The sequence below is a fragment of the Rutilus rutilus genome (genome assembly GCF_951802725.1).
Source record: "Rutilus rutilus genome assembly, chromosome: 19".
Taxonomy (NCBI): Eukaryota; Metazoa; Chordata; class Actinopteri; order Cypriniformes; family Leuciscidae; genus Rutilus; species Rutilus rutilus.
This window is the reverse complement of record NC_140232.1, coordinates 28858838-28874859: the sequence shown is the minus strand read 5'-3', so window position 1 is coordinate 28874859 and position 16022 is coordinate 28858838. Positions and strand designations below refer to the sequence as shown.

Below are 16022 nucleotides of genomic sequence, written 5' to 3'. Positions count from 1 at the left end.
TCTTTTTTTTTTCTATAGCTGTTTTAAATCTGCCAGTGTTTTAATTCAGATAATTTCACAATATAATTTATAAATCAAGCAGGTCACATTTACACTGTAGTAACTGTTTATTCTCCTGTGCAGTCAACAAGACCGCAGTGTCTCTGATGGACCATTTCATTTATACAGAACAAAGGCCTAAACCCTAAACTTGTATAACTCTATTGTTTGCTACCTTCAGGCACTGCTTTTTCCCTTCAGAAAATGTTGTTTTGACCAACGTCATAAAAAGCACTTACACTTGAAGACCACTAAATGGCACTATTAGACTCTAAACATCACATTTATGAGAGACTGTTGCTGAATTCGGAACAGCATACTAGCATCTCTTACTTTTTTACCATGTCGTAGAGTAGTAGGCTAGTGTGCGGTTCCGAATTCAGCGTGATATTACGAATTTGAAGAGATCAAGCTTTTGCCAAGAATATGGGGATGCCGTAATTACACCTTATGGGAGCAAAAACATCTTTCTCAATTGACGTTCATTCAAAATGTATTCTGACAAAAAAACTAAAAAAGTATATATATATACATACACATCACAAAAATGACATTTTATTCATTATATTAGTAAGTTTTACTATTTAAGTTTTTTGACAGCCCATGAACTGTGAAATTAACTACTTTTCTCTGTCTACACAGTATGAAGTGGCTTTGATGTCAATGTATTTAATTTTTGTATTTTCTTTTCATTCAATTTTTTATACATAAATCAACAGCAAAACTTTCTAGTGCTGTTATATACGTGTGTGTGTGTATATATATATATATATATATATGTGTATATATATATATATATATATGTGTATGTATGTATGTATGTATGTATGTATATATATATATATATATATATATATATATATATGTATGTATGTATGTATGTATGTATGTATGTATGTATATATATATATATATATATATATATGTATGTATGTATGTATGTATGTATGTATGTGTATATATATATATATATATATATATATGAAGAGTTCAGATGCAAAAGCCTCTAAGTGCCATCTGAAATTTTCTTCTAGAATGATAATTTTTATCAAGCTCGTATATTTAAGTTCAGTAATTTCACTTAAATGGCAATGAAAATGACCTATTAATTGTCATTTAAGTGAAATTACTGAACTTAAATATACGAGCTTGATAAAAATGATCATTCTAGAAGAAATTTTCAAATGGCACTTAGAGGCTTTTGCATCTGAACTCTTCATATATATATATATATATATATATATATACATACATACATACATACATATAGTTCTCTAGGAATACCAAACAAATTAGTGGAACAGTGAAACAAATCAAACGCTTATTTCTTTAAGAAAGACCTTAATGATAACACTCATGGACAAATATTTAGCTTTTATTTTGAATGGCACTCATTGAAGTGCACCCATCTTGACAATGGCATTCTACATGGATATATACATTCTGTCCATAGCATTTACTTAACTTTACACAAGTGAAACAATATATCTTTTTCTCAACAACATTATTTTTCTTGGACTGTACAGTAAACTAACAAATAAAGTCAGAACCTTGAAATAGCTAAATAAAACTTTAATAATTCTAGAGGCAATTGTACATGAATTGCACAGAACTTTTCTTTAACACAAATGACTTCTCATATATTGGTGTGTCTTCTGTTCATGTATGTACATGTGGCAAAACGGTCATCGTAGCTCTGAAACATACATACAAAAGATGTAGAGGTAAAGCAGAAAATAATGTGGAGATTTTGTTTTTATATATAATCATGCCAAACAGGAAAAAGTTCAAGGTTGTCTTCCTTTAAACCAAGTGACTAAACAGCAGCCCTTTGACTTTCACAACGTATTAAGGGATGAAAAAACATTTTCTTTCGAGTTTTTTTAAATGTGCTGTACTAGCTTTCAAAAGTTCATGTGACATGTTTAATTAGCTTGTTTTCAATTTTTTTGTAATTAACTAAGTTACTATAAAGGTGTGGTCACATTAGCGAAATTCGCATGATCAACCTGAACCGTTTCGAATCCTGCGTGAGGAAAAATTCATGACCGCATGGATTCCTATTGTAATGAATGGATTTCACCCTCAAACATTTGCCAAACAACAGTAAATGTCACCTCATCTTCACCTCAACTCATTCAAGGACAGCAACTGCAAAAATAATGAATGTTTTAAACAGGTTTCTTGAACCCCACTGGTCGAATAAACAGACAGTCCCGCCCCCAACCTCACGCCATTGGTTGATTATTTTAACATTCAAAATATTACACACTTCAACTTGAAAGAAATTTAAAGTCGACATGAAATCAAAATAGTCAATTATTATTTGTTTCTGGAATATTGCAGTATTTATTAAAGAATAGATAATGATTTATCCATGCACATTATTATTTTTTTTTAAATCATGTGCCCTCGTATTCTTTAATCAAAGTAACTTCCCGTCCGAAATCGCATACTTCCCTACTATATAGTGGGTGAAAAACAATATGCAACAAAAGCAGTATGTCCGAATTCACAGTAGTCATAAAAGAGCAAGCAAAAAGTACCTGGATGACCTGCTACTTCTGGCGAGATTCTGAATTGTGCATACAGTGGACACTTTACTATCCCATAATAAAGCCATGGGAGAGGATTTGTGAATGGCGGTGACGCGACGTAACTGACGCTGGTCGGTCACATGACAACATGGCGTATATATAAAAAAGTACGTTCTACATAGTATGAATGTGTGTAGTATGAATTTCATCTGGACGTACTGTATTCATACTACACACATTCATACTAGAATGTACTTTTAAAGTAATTACTCATTTAAAAAATAATGACCTACTCAAGAGAGTAGCTATGTGATTTCGGCCCTCTTCTCCTCTCTGATGATGTGTTTACTGGTGTGAGGGCGGGAAAACCCGTCACTCACATGACATCACAGCAATGAGCAATCGATCCAATCAATTCCGTTGAACAAAATCAAGTCCCGCCCTACATTTTTTCTCACTCGAGAAGCTGTTTCACTCGGATATACGTCACAATAGGGAAGAAAATGTTATCGCGACTTCCATTTCATGTCGACTTTAACATAGCTTTTTAACGTTGGACGCTTTAAAAAAAGTACTCTTCATTTTGGGGTTGTAACAACAAATACAGTTGAATAAATAAATTAGCTAAACATAATTTAAAATATAAATTAAAAATCAATTCCAAACAACAATTAAACAGAGCATACTTTCTCTCAAGCCTGTGTGATAAATAAAAAAAATGTAGTGATAATAGAGAATTCTAAAAAAAATGGAGATGTCCGATATGAGATTTATACACAAAGTGGTTTGCCCTTGCAGTTTTTCCAAAATTATTGTCCCAAACAAACTGATGTGAATATTTATACATAAAGAAACACAGACAGTCTTAAAACTCCACTCCGTGAAGCTGATTTGAATAAAGTTCAGTGAAGCTAAAACAGGCTCGTCTGATACCGGAGCAAACTTTCAGGGTCTGCGGGGTTGACGCAGCTATTGCCGTGCTGCACCGACTCCCAGCTTGTTTGATGCAAACTGCATTTGAAGAGCAGGAAACATTACAAAAGTAAAAGTACAAAAAACAGCCACGTACCCGTCACACATCATCTCAAACCTCTGTCATCCAGTAGAAGTGCTGAATGCTATATGCCTTGTACTTGCTGCTCTGAATAGCCTTTATAACAAGTCCACAGAAGCAGGTTTTGGTTAAAGGGTCCATTCTAATGCTATAGAAAGTGCATAGAGTGGAAGGAAAGACATCGTAGGGGGGCAGACACTGATTGTACTGTAGGTATGATGTTGGATACGGAGTCTAATACTGGCCACGCGAACGGCAAGCAGTACGAGGACATTTCTATCCACAGCGTCGGTTGTGATTGTAGAGGGGTTAAAGTGAGTCGTCATCATTGCTCTATCTAGAAGCAGCACCTCAGTGTACAATCGGAGTATACATGGTTTGTACTTTTTTCTAAGTAAAGTACAGCAGACCTCGGCTCGGGAAAAACACACTGTACGAAAAAAAAAAAAAAAAAAACTCTTTTCTCTGAAAAGCCCATAAAAAACTATATACATTAATGAGGCGCGTCGCCTCTATATGTTATGCGCATAGAAAAAAAGTATGCAACAAAATGCGATGTTTCTCTTTAACCGTACAAAAAAAAGCGAGCATTTTGTGCTACTGCTGCCCTGGAGTGACGCAAGCAACAAAAATGTTAAGAAAATGATGTTTACATGAAATGTACAGATGTATCAATAAAAACAAAGCAGAAAATAATGTTTCGACAAATAATTACATACTTATGATCATTATTATCATGCTAAGTCCAATCAAAATGCGTATATGCGCAGTTCAAATCTAGAGATGATACAGAATTAGGTCACGGCTAACTTCTGTGACCGAGTGGCTCTCGTGACAAAGGCTATAAATGAAGCATCATGGGAATATTCCATTAGACATCTTTGCGTGGCTAATTATCTATTAGTCTTTATATACTGAGTGAAACAACTGTGTGACATTGTGCAACATCCTATCCGATTTGTTCCCGAAGGAGTTATTCCGAGCCAGTACTCAGGACTTTGTGAAGTAAATTTAAACCTGCTGGAGTGCCGTTTTTCCGTATTGTTTCCGCGAGTTACCCATAGCCCTTGTCCGTCACTAGGCGCGTAGGCCCGTGTGCGTTTGTATCCACGCTAGCAGTTGCTGCTGTTCCGGAATTCTCCGTTTTCCGTGATCTGCAGCTTCGTAGGGTTGGTGGGAGAGATGCCGTTCCTCGTTTGCATGCTGTACCGATCCTTCAGCTGAGACAGAGCGCTCATTAGCCGGGCGTTCGCGGCGTCCAGGGATGCGATTCTCTTCTCCTGTGGGGAGTGACCATTCATGGAGGTCAAATAGAAGAAGGTGATTAACAGTGCATAATATTTAATGTTTAATTAAAATCTTTCTACTCCGCAAACGGACACAAGGTGACTGGCACTCTTTGGTCTGAAACATTACAGACTAATTACACCGTTTAAAACCCATTAAATTAATTCATAGAGTTGAAATTAAAATTCGTGCGGCGACAGCAGTAATCTCTCCTCGCCTTTATAAAAGAAATCTATGATGTAAACAAAGTCTTTAATGATTTTGATGAGTGCTAAAGTGAATCCGCAGTGGGTGGTTTTTATGCTCATCAAAATGTTTACGAGAGACGCTGATTGTCCCCCGGAGGACATGGGCGTTTATCATTAAACTTTCAACTACATTAACACTATTAAACCTCAGAGACCAACTCATCACGTCATGCTGAAATCTAAACAGAACACAAGAGGGCGCTATGACCCTGCAAATGGGTAGCTGAAAATTGATACAAACATCCAAAACCATTAGTGAAAATGCATTTTTTTTTTCTTATTTAATAGAAAATGATTCATTACATTATATTATCAGCATAAGAACTTGAGTGAAAATGTAACATTGATTTCTTAGTATTTAGTATGCACCCCTATTGCTTTAATGACAGCAGCACTCAAGCTGACACGTACTGATGATCATGTTCTACAGCCTGATTTGAGAATGATCCAAAAAGCATCTTGTGCTTTAATGGAAGCAAATCTGTTTATTTGATTAGTGACATAGAAATAGTGCAGAATCTTAAATATGTCTTTAATCATTTAGTCATTTTTTATTTTAAATGGAAGACTTTTGGACTCACCAAGGCTACATTTATTTAAGTAAAATACAGTCAAAATATTATTACAATTCAAAATAACTCTTCTCTGTTTTAATGAATTTAAAAATTTAATTTATTGTTGAGATGGTAAAGCTGAATTTTCAGCATCATTACTCCAGTCTCCAGTGTCACACGATCCTTCAGAAATCATTCTAATATGCTGATTTGCTGCTCAAGAAACATTTCTTATTATCAATGTTGAAAACAGTTGTGCGCACTTAATATTGTGGAAACCATGATTCATTGTTTACAGGATTCTTTGATGAACAGAAAGTTCAAAAGAATTCTTTACTGTCGCATTTGATCAATTAATGCATCCTTGCTAAAATAAAGAAAATATATATTTTTTTATATTACTGACAATTTTTTTTTTGAAAGTGTATATTCTAAGTCATTTTAGTAGTTCACTTAAATAGCCCAGTCGCCCTATCAATGAATTTTAGTATTCCTTAATATATTCCATAAAACTCATTAAACCAAAATGAGAAAAATGCTGTTTTAGATGGAGTATAGTTTGTCAACCCAAATATTTTTCACTTAAATTAAGCTTCTGGATCCAAAAGCACCAGTCGAAAGAAATTTTTTGATTACAATAAACCTTGATTTCATGAACATGAACATAACACAGGTTTTTGCTTTTAGATTCACCTGGGCTTCGATGATTTTCTGTTTGGAATCTACGATGGCCTGCATGTCGGCGTGATCTTTCTTCAGCTCGTCTTCAACTGACATCAACCTGAAACATAAAATTGCCACATACATCTTTAAGCTACAGATGCTACTTGAGTGCTTAACTGAACTGTAGCATAATACTTAAAATACCTCAAAGTAAGTAAGTAAATAGGAAAATTTAATTGTAGGCATCTGGTGCAAGTGATAGATAGAGCTGCATACCATCTGCATACTGGTGAAAGGAAATATTGTACTGATTAATTACACCAGCTTAAGGAAGCATGTAATGGTTAAATAATAGAGGACCCAAAATTGAGCCTTGAGGAACACCACAAGATATGACGTAACACCTGGAGGTGTAGGTACCCAGTGTAACATAGTTATCCCTGCAGCTTAAGTAGGATCTAAATCAGTCTAAGACAGGACCTGATAGACCGTCCCAGTTATGTAGTCTGTCGGGTAGAATCTCATGATCAACAGTGTAAGAAAAGCAGCACTTAAATATAAAAGTTCCAAATAACTTGCAGATCGTTTAAAACCTTAAGCAAGGCAGTTTCTGTACGGTTGTTTGCCCAGAAGCCACACTAAAATGTCTCATTAAGTTTATTGGCGTTGAGATACTGTAGTTATTAAGCTGTATGGACACTATTTTTTCAATTATTTTACCAAGAAATGGAAGATTAGAAATTTGGTCTGTAGTTACTGAGCACAAAATACCTAATTTACCATCAGAAGTTTATCTAGGATAGCTTAAGTTTCAAACAGTTAATTCTGGACCTTAATAACATCTAATGTATCACATTTTATGAGGTTTGAAACTACAACTAAGTTTTAGTTTCTAGACTGGATCTTTAATCACAAGACCACACCGCCCCACATCCAAACTCTCCTGCTTCTAAAGCAGATCTTCACCTGGTGATGATGCTTTTCATCTGGAGCTCTTTGTCATCTTGCTGCTTGCGTAATCGCTCCTCCGTGTCCTCCAGCCGGGCCTGGTACTCCAGGAGCATCTTCTGGGTTTGGTCGTCCTGGTTTTTCATGCGAGATTCATACTCTTCCAGCTTCTTAGCAGAAATACGCAGCTTCTCCTGCAGGACAGCTATCTCCTGCTGATACTGAGGAAGGAAAGAGCGAATGAAGAACTCTAATAGCAGGATTATAGAACAACAAAAGCTGTGTAAAGAGGGAGTTCTCAGATGTGCACAGCTGTGGTTTGAAATGCATATTACACGAATATAGCCCTGCTAATCATCTTATATCTATCTGCTAAGCCTGGGAAATCCAGCAAAGCTGTATGAAATATACCTAGTTGGTGCTACTGAATGATTCAAAGGTGAATTTTTCATGTGTTTTGGGGCAAACCTGTAGTTCAAAATGTAAAGCATGGTGCTAACAAAGCCAAGGTCATGGGTTTAATTTGCAGGGAATGCATGACATGATAACAGCTATACTTTGAAATCATTTTTGCTAGTTGCTATGTATAAAAACAACTTACAAAAATACTTTTTTTTCTGAGAATTTACTGAAGGTTGAAATACGGTTATTTTTCTTACTCCATTAAGATTTTGTTTTGTTTTTGTTTATAGCATAACATTTTATATAAAAAATGTTTAATTTACTCTTGAAAATTCTATTTTCCAATGGGGTAACTGATGTTTGATGAATCTGCTGGGGGAAAAAGTAAAAAAATAAAATAAAAAAAGTAAAAAAAAAAAAAAAACTAATAAATAAACCTGGTAATTGTGATATCAAGTTTAAAAGAAGAAAAAAAGTCATAATGTGAGATATAGTATAAAGTCACATTTACTGAAAAAGTCCGAATTTTCACTCAAAGGCAGAAAGAAATTTATCTTGTTTGCATATTTAAAAAAAATAATTCAGAAAAACTGGTTAGGAAAATAATTTTGCAGTGTTTTTGCTTCAGGCTATTCAGAAACTAAGAAAGTGTTGTATGAAATGTTTTATGCAGCTGTTCTAAGGAGAACATTTTTTAAAATTCACTGCCGATAGTCTGCATCTTGAGATTCTGCTTGGTCAAGGACTTATAGATACAGAAACTGACTTCTTTATAAATATGCAAAGACATGAAATAATAAGCCTGGTTTTTGGTGTGTTTTTTTTCATCTTCTTGTTTTGCATCTCGACTAAAACGTTATTGTGGAATAAGCGCTGTTCCCTTTAGAGGATTCAACCAATCTTCACAGCATCACTTACATTAACAGCTTCAAACAGCACAGATGCAGTGGGGTTTTGCTGAGGGAGAGGGTTGAGTATGTGGGTGTGCACGCTCTATGCACTCCGCCGGGTTCATTACTCATTAAAGAGCAGGGGAAAGAGACGGGCTTGTGCTTCTCTGCTTTTGCAGTGTAGTGATTTGAGCCTGTTTGCCTAAATTACAACACTAGAGAGATCAAGAAGCAACTTTATCTGAAGTGCTTTAGAATTGCACTTCTACTCATCGAACAACATCAACCTGTCTGCAGTTTGACAACCACCGTCTTGACATCAGTTTATGACAAGATGCCGTGACTAAGCAACTAGATCTGAGCTTAAAATATCCTCACGTCTTGGTTCCTGGGGGAATAAAAACTTTGGATGGTTCTGTTTTTCTTTAGTTTAGCGAGTGAAACTGGTTTAAAATATTTAAATGAGCAATTTGCACTACAGTTCAAATGTTTGGGGTAGATAAGACTTTTTAATGTTTTTGAAAGACGTCTCTTATGCTCACCAAGGCTGCATTTATTTGATCAAAAATACAGTAAAACAGTGGAATATTACTACAATTTAAAATAAGAATTTTGTATTTTAATATATTTTAAAATATAATTTATTCCTGTAATGGCAAATCAGATTTTTTAGCACCATAACTCTACTCTTCAGTGTCATATGATCCTTTCTAATATGCGGATTTGCTGCTCAAGAAAGATTTCTTATTATTATCAATGTTGAAAACAGTTGTGCTGCTTAGTGTGCTGCTTTTGACCGACTTAATGTTTCCTTGCTGAATAAAAGTATTCATTTCATTCAACAACAACAAAAAACAAACAAATGCTTAGCTAATGAATATTAATTAGGTTTAGATGATTGGTCATTCCAGGAAGGTTATAGCAATGTCAGCATGGCCTAAATAATATTCATAAACATGTCGTGACGTCACAGAAAGTTCATCATGGTCCAGTGAGGATAAATAGTGAATGCAGCTAACATATTTTATGAGACATGATCACCTCTTATAGCTCTTCCTGTCTGCGTGCCCATGGGAGGCCAGTCTTGAACTCACAAACAGTGAGCCTGCTGGATTTCTGCTGTTTTTCTGCTGCTGCACCGCAGAATAAGGTCTCATTATTACCTTTTCAGTTGGTGTGAGATCCTCCTTGTTTGGAAAGTCCTCCCGGTGTTTCGAATCTGGGTCAATTCCCTCCTGCTCCAAATATTGCACATTCATATTCAGCAGCCATGCAGCAGTGCGGTCCAACGCATTGGGATTCACAGGGGATGGAGCCTAATAAAAATTCATTTGAACAAACACACACACATGATTGTATTATAGTATGGCCATGCTAACATCCAAATGAGAAAGTTGCTATCAAATGTGTTAGTTTTCACTCATCCACAGAAACATGCACACAAACAAGTGCCTCAAAACTTTTCAAGGTGACAACAGCACTTGTGCTCGCTAGAAAAAACATTTGATCATTTTTTAATGAAGAGTCATTCAGCAGACATCAAAGGAACAGTTTGGACAATGCGAGCAGTCATTTAATCACTAGCACAGCGCCTGCGCTCTAGCAATTAATTCTGCTTGTCTGCTCCGTTCTTTTCGCCTCTGACAGCGAGAGGGCTCCGTGTTCATCTCAACCTAAGAGCCTCGTTTGATTCTAGCGCTGCACCAAAAGGCTCATTATCCCCCCGAGAGATCTGAGTGCCAAGTTGTTTTAAGGATATCAGCCGAGTGGTAGCTAATTTAGTGGTATCTAAATTAGCTATGGGAATGTTGCAACATAAAGAGACAGCTAGGGATGTGATCGGTTTTAAAATACTATGTCTTGAAAGAACATTGAGAAGTATAATATCTTTTCTTGATTGAAGCAACAATCACTACGATTAGGTTTATAACACTTCTGAAAAAAACATGAGTGGCGCTAGCCCTGCAAAACTTTACGTTGTTAGCATGCTGCTATGTGGTTGATGGGGTTTTCTGTTGGGTTGCTTACTGGCCCATCAATTCTCTGTGAAATTTTGATCTCCAGATATGACTCGGATCTTCAATGTAAGTCCATTGTATTTCTTTGAAATTGTATTTCAAAATATTTCATAGTATTTTTTATGAAAAGTTGACTGTCCAGAGAAAAATCAAGTTTATTTGCCTTAAATAAAAGCAACATTTGTGATAGCATATGGAGCCTCACACATGATATGTGGAAAAAAATAGACATCGTGGCAAAGACCAAATTTGTTTCCTAAGATCTATATTTATTCATGGTCACATTTTATTTATCGCTTGTTTTAGTTAAATCGAGGCCACTAAATTGAGGGAACACATTATGTGTAATTCATGGCAACGGTATCTTCTTGTTTTTTTATTTATTATACTTTAAGAAAAAAGCTTTTCAAAATAGATTTTGTTGAGGAAATCTAGTGGTCAAAAAGATGAATAGCACCTGTACATGACCTGTACATATTAAATTCCTATAATTAAATTATATGACATAATGACAAAAAAGAAAGAAAGAAAATTTTCATAAAAAAAATGTTGTCACAGTTAACTCACTTGTTTGTGCAGGGTCCGCTGCTTGGATTCTGGACTGTCCCCTTTGGAGGACGACGACTGCTGCCTCAGTCTGGTGCCGCTGCTCGGCCAATCAGGAGATGATGACATCATGCTTCCACTGGAGGGGCGGGGGTAGGGTGCAGTGTTGAGCATGTTGGGTGGAGTGCGGCCTCTTGTGACGGCCGGAGGCGGCTGGTCTATCCGGCGCTGTGGCCCTGCGCTGTTCTGCCGCGGTACGTTGGTCTGGTGTTGGGCCTCCGTGAGGGACAGCTGTCTGCGGGTGAACTCTCCAGAACGCCGAATGAACTCATCCCCGCTGCTGCCCCCTCCCCCACTGGCCCCCGTGCTGGCCTGGCCCAGGAACGGGTGCTTTGACCCCGCAGTAGCTGCTTCCTCTGCGTTACTCTGGGAGCTTATGGAACTCTGGCATTCAGATCCCGAATCGGCCACCGCACGGGGCGACATGGGCAATCCGGCAGCCATCTGGTACACAGGGTTCTGGAACGAGAGCGGGGCAAGCAGCTGGGACCTTCCCGGGGCGGTCTCTGTGCTCGGTGTCGTGGGGGTCTGACCTGCTCTCCTTAGGGTCGGACCACTGGGTGTGTTGCCCTTAGCCGTGCGGGTGGTCCACACTCCCGTGCCCTGGCCGACGGAGGTCTGGCTGTCATTGATGGGGTCGCTGAAGGAGGTGTTGGGAGCGCTTTCAAGAGAACGACTGTCCTGCAGGTCCACCATTGACAAGCTCTTGCTGCCGTTAGGGATCTGAACATCTGGCTCGTTGGCCTCCGAATAACTGGAGCTGCGGGCGGGCGACGGCTGAATCACAGAATTCCTTGTTACAAAAAACAGATCCTTGTTTTCGGGGGTAGGCGAGGGCAGCCGAGTGAAATCCACCAACCTGTCCAAGTGGCGACAGGACAAAAATCGAAGATCACAGCTGTTCTTTACTTCATATCAAACTCATTATTTGTCAGTCTAGCTCATTTGCATGGCTAATTGATGTGTGTGCTAATATGACAGATTATAGTCCAAAAACTGTACTTTGACAAAAATATGCCTTTGATTACCGAGCAAGAGTATAAACCACCCTGAAGTATTCTGTTTTATTTTTGCACATGAAGAAATGGAAAGTATAAACTGTGTTTTGTTTGGTTCTCTCCAGTCAAAGCAAATCAGGATAAGTCTGGCCAATACACTTTCGACATTAACACGTTCTAAAGTTTAGAAGAATGTTTTAACTGTTTTGAACTGATGATAATAATAAATGTTTCTTGAGCACCAAATCAGCATATTAGACACTGAAGACTGGAGTAATGATGCTGAAAATTCAGCTTTGCATCACAGAAATAAATTACATTACATTACGAATCTTTTGAAAGGTAGTGTACATTTATGCATTCGGCAGATGCTTTTATTCAAAACATCTGACTGTGCATTCATAAATTTTATTAGAAAGCCTATTCGTGTTCCCAGAGAACTGAACCCATGCCCTTGGGATTGCTAGTGCTGTGCTCTTTCTGTTGAGAAAATGAATGCATGTGTAGATCTGTAATAGACCTGAAAACAAATGATTAAAACATGTGAAGACATAATCAGATCCAATCAATCGTCTTTGAAAGTGATCAGTCAAGCAGCAAGAAAAGATGTACAGCTTTATAAGAGCCTTGCTGTGGAAAAGTTTCACCTTCATTTTTACAGTATTCCACAATAGAATGATAAAGATTTTACTAGCTTTACTATCTAAACCAGGCTGAAATTTAAGTTTAGGCTCAACTCACCCTGTGATCTCACTGTCCATGACCATTTTCTGCAGACCGGTAGACAGGCTGCTGCTAGGTAGACTGGGGGAGCCCACACGCTCGGTGGGAGACGACACAGGGACTCCGGTGGGGTTCGTCAGGGCTGAATTCACGTCCCGCAGGATCCGCGCAAGAGGACCCAGCTTGGTGATAGTACTCTACAATACAATGGAGAATGAATTGTGACTGACTGGATTCAAACTTGATAAAGCACTAAACTCACTCTGGTGAGTTAAAGGCAATATATCACTACAGAAAAACCACTTAAAATAAAGTTTAGTACAGGTATGTTATTCCAGCAGTTTGAAGCAGCAACTGTAACCATTTTATGGTTTCTAGCAACATAGTGCCTATATATTTGAGAGGCCATATTATGCCCTTTTACAAAGTTGTGATTTTGTTTTTGGGGCCTGCTAGAATAGGTGTTAATAAAACATTATTTTTCATATATTTTACATGGCTGCTGCAGCACCTCTTTTCCCAGTCTGTCTGTAACGCTCTAGTTCCTGTCTCAATCAAGCCCCTCTTTGCAAAAAGCGCAACGTGCTCTGATTGATGCAGCCGACGAATCAAGCGTGTTTCGGAAATGTCACGCCCTTTACCATTATTAACACACTACTAACGCAACCAAGCGGCAACCTTCCAACACGGAAGTGTCTTAAACTGCAATTCATCGACTGGCCGCAAGAGACAGGCCCCAAAAGAGAGTCAATCCCATAGACCCCCCCCAAACCCCCCCTAATTTTGCCCTTCATGACAAATGTGAGGGGGTGATTTTTTTTTATAACTCATCCGTTTAAATTATATTAAGCATTCCAATTCTGCATAATTAAGGGCGTGGCCACTTGAGTGACAGGTGGATTGCCGCTGCTGTCAGATAACCAACTCCCTTTGGACTGGACTTTGTGCTTTATAACTTTGCAGACCTTCATGCTCAAACAGCAACATTACACTAAAGAAAGATTAAAATGTAAAAAAGCATAATAGGTTGCTTTAAACAAATATGATGTGTATTCTCAGGTGTGTATATATGCTATTTCACATTTTAGATCTTTGATTGTGGCTCATCCAATCAGATTTTAGAGCCAGTGCTGTCTTTATTTTATCTTAAATGAAAATCTGTTCACTTTAGATAAACTAAACTGAGCTCTTTGTAATTCATCAGATTCTATTTTCTGTGAGAAAACTGACAGTTATATATATTTTCAATTGAAAAATGATATTTGTTCAAACACAGGTGTTCACCTGATCGAGCTGTGAGACCGCTTCTGACAGAAGAGAATGGAGAGTGGAGAGTTCACGGCCCAGGTCAACATAACCCTCGAAGCCTGCTGTGTTTGAGATGGTCTCTGGGTTGGAGATCTCCAGCAGGAAGCGCTGCATGTTGGTCCATTCATGCTCCAAGAACTGATTCATGAAGGACATGTACTCCTCCTTACTGCCAAACCTATGACAAAAAAAGTAGGCTACAGTTTGAGTTTCCTGATTCAAATGTACCATTTGAAACACTTTATCAGTATGTTCACATAACTAATTGCAACCACAGGAATAATATTGCTCATTATGATACTGATTTAACCATAGTTCAGAGTATGATGCATTAAAACTCATGATCAACATCAATTTCATTGTCATTTCAGTACCATGTCATATGATAATGCTTTTGCTATGACACTCTTAAAAGAAAAGGTTCCATATACTGTAGAACCTTTGTTTTTATATAAAAAAGTACTTATTTATGTTCATTTTATATGTGTATGATTTAATTCATTTTTATTTTTTCATCAACTCACAGTTCCCTCACGAACCCCAGTTTGGTAAAAGAAAAAAGTTCCATCTTTGAGTTGCATGCACAAATTCACTTACTTGGTGAAGTTGGCGAGGTTTTGCGTCACTTTGGCAATGAGCGTGAGTGTGCGGGCGGTGCGGTCGTCTGGATATTCCTGCATGAGGCTGAAGAGTGAGGGCGACATGATAGCAGGACACAGGAAGCGCAGGAAGAGAGATGCGCTGATCAGGCGTTCGCTGATGTCTGGCCGTCCTCGGCTACTGCATTCATGCCTCCAGGACGCAAACACTTCTTTGAGCTCCCGAGGAAACACGCTGGAGTGAAAAGACAATTAAGTGATTTGAGTATAAAACAAAAAATCTGTTTAAAAAACATTAAAAGGATAGTTCACCCAAAAATGTAAATTCTGTCATTAATTATACACCCTCATGTGATTCCAACATATAGCTAAGTCTTCAACCGTTCATAGTGACTAAAAATACCAGTATACTGGTTTGAAAAAACATGAGGGTGAATAAATGATGACTTACATGAGTCTAGCACTGCTAAGTAACTGTTTAGTAACAAACAAGCCCAAAAACAACAAAACTCCCACACAGTTCTGCATTCCCACATTGCATCACAGTCACTGTGTGCATTTAATTAAGTGTTAACAACACGGGACGACATCTTCTCCCACAACACTTTCACTGCTACCCCCTTTAACCGTTACACCCTCCTTCAATTTTCACATCATCGCCGTAAGGATGTCCCCTGCTGTGGCCTCCAGCTCACCACAATCTGCTGTTTAAGTTGCTCTTTTTAAGACAGCACGACATAAAAGATGGCGGTATGACAAAACTGTAGCACAGTTAGACATAACCTGTCAAGATTCAGTCTAACATAATCCTCAAAGGCAGGAAAATTACATTCCCCTGATGGAATATCATGCACCAGGCCGTTGCAAGAGGAACTAATTTCATTTCTCAGCATGGTTTTGCAGAAACGTAGGTGATGATTGAGGAATAGCACAGTCTCTACGAGGACAGATGGAGACCTCTCACTTCTTATTAGTCTTACCATGCCAGGCATCATGGGCCTTTTGGAGAAATTACAACATTCCTTATTCAGGATCTGCCTCGACGGTAGCAGACGATAACCCTTCATAAGTCTTAAAATTCTTGCATGTTTTTATTCAGCATTTATATTAATCTATTTGGTATGCTTATTATTCAAAGTGACTTACGT

At 37.8% G+C, this 16022-nt stretch overlaps 1 protein-coding gene across 10 annotated transcripts in view; it reads right to left on the bottom strand.

Annotated features, from left to right (window-relative positions):
* Window positions 1-1398: 1398 nt before the first annotated feature.
* The window catches only part of dab2ipa (DAB2 interacting protein a), a 106014-nt gene continuing 91390 nt past the window's right edge, over window positions 1399-16022 (bottom strand). For all 10 annotated transcript variants that reach the window (XM_084390072.1, XM_084390070.1, XM_084390075.1 and 7 more), the window contains 8 exons: window positions 14873-15109; window positions 14252-14453; window positions 12986-13164; window positions 11208-12105; window positions 9786-9938; window positions 7349-7551; window positions 6413-6500; window positions 1399-4910 (listed from right to left, as the gene is read on the bottom strand). In XM_084390072.1, the coding sequence (XP_084246198.1) occupies window positions 4743-4910; window positions 6413-6500; window positions 7349-7551; window positions 9786-9938; window positions 11208-12105; window positions 12986-13164; window positions 14252-14453; window positions 14873-15109 (2128 nt within the window). In that variant the 3' untranslated portion in view covers window positions 1399-4742. The remainder of the gene's footprint in view (window positions 4911-6412; window positions 6501-7348; window positions 7552-9785; window positions 9939-11207; window positions 12106-12985; window positions 13165-14251; window positions 14454-14872; window positions 15110-16022) is intronic.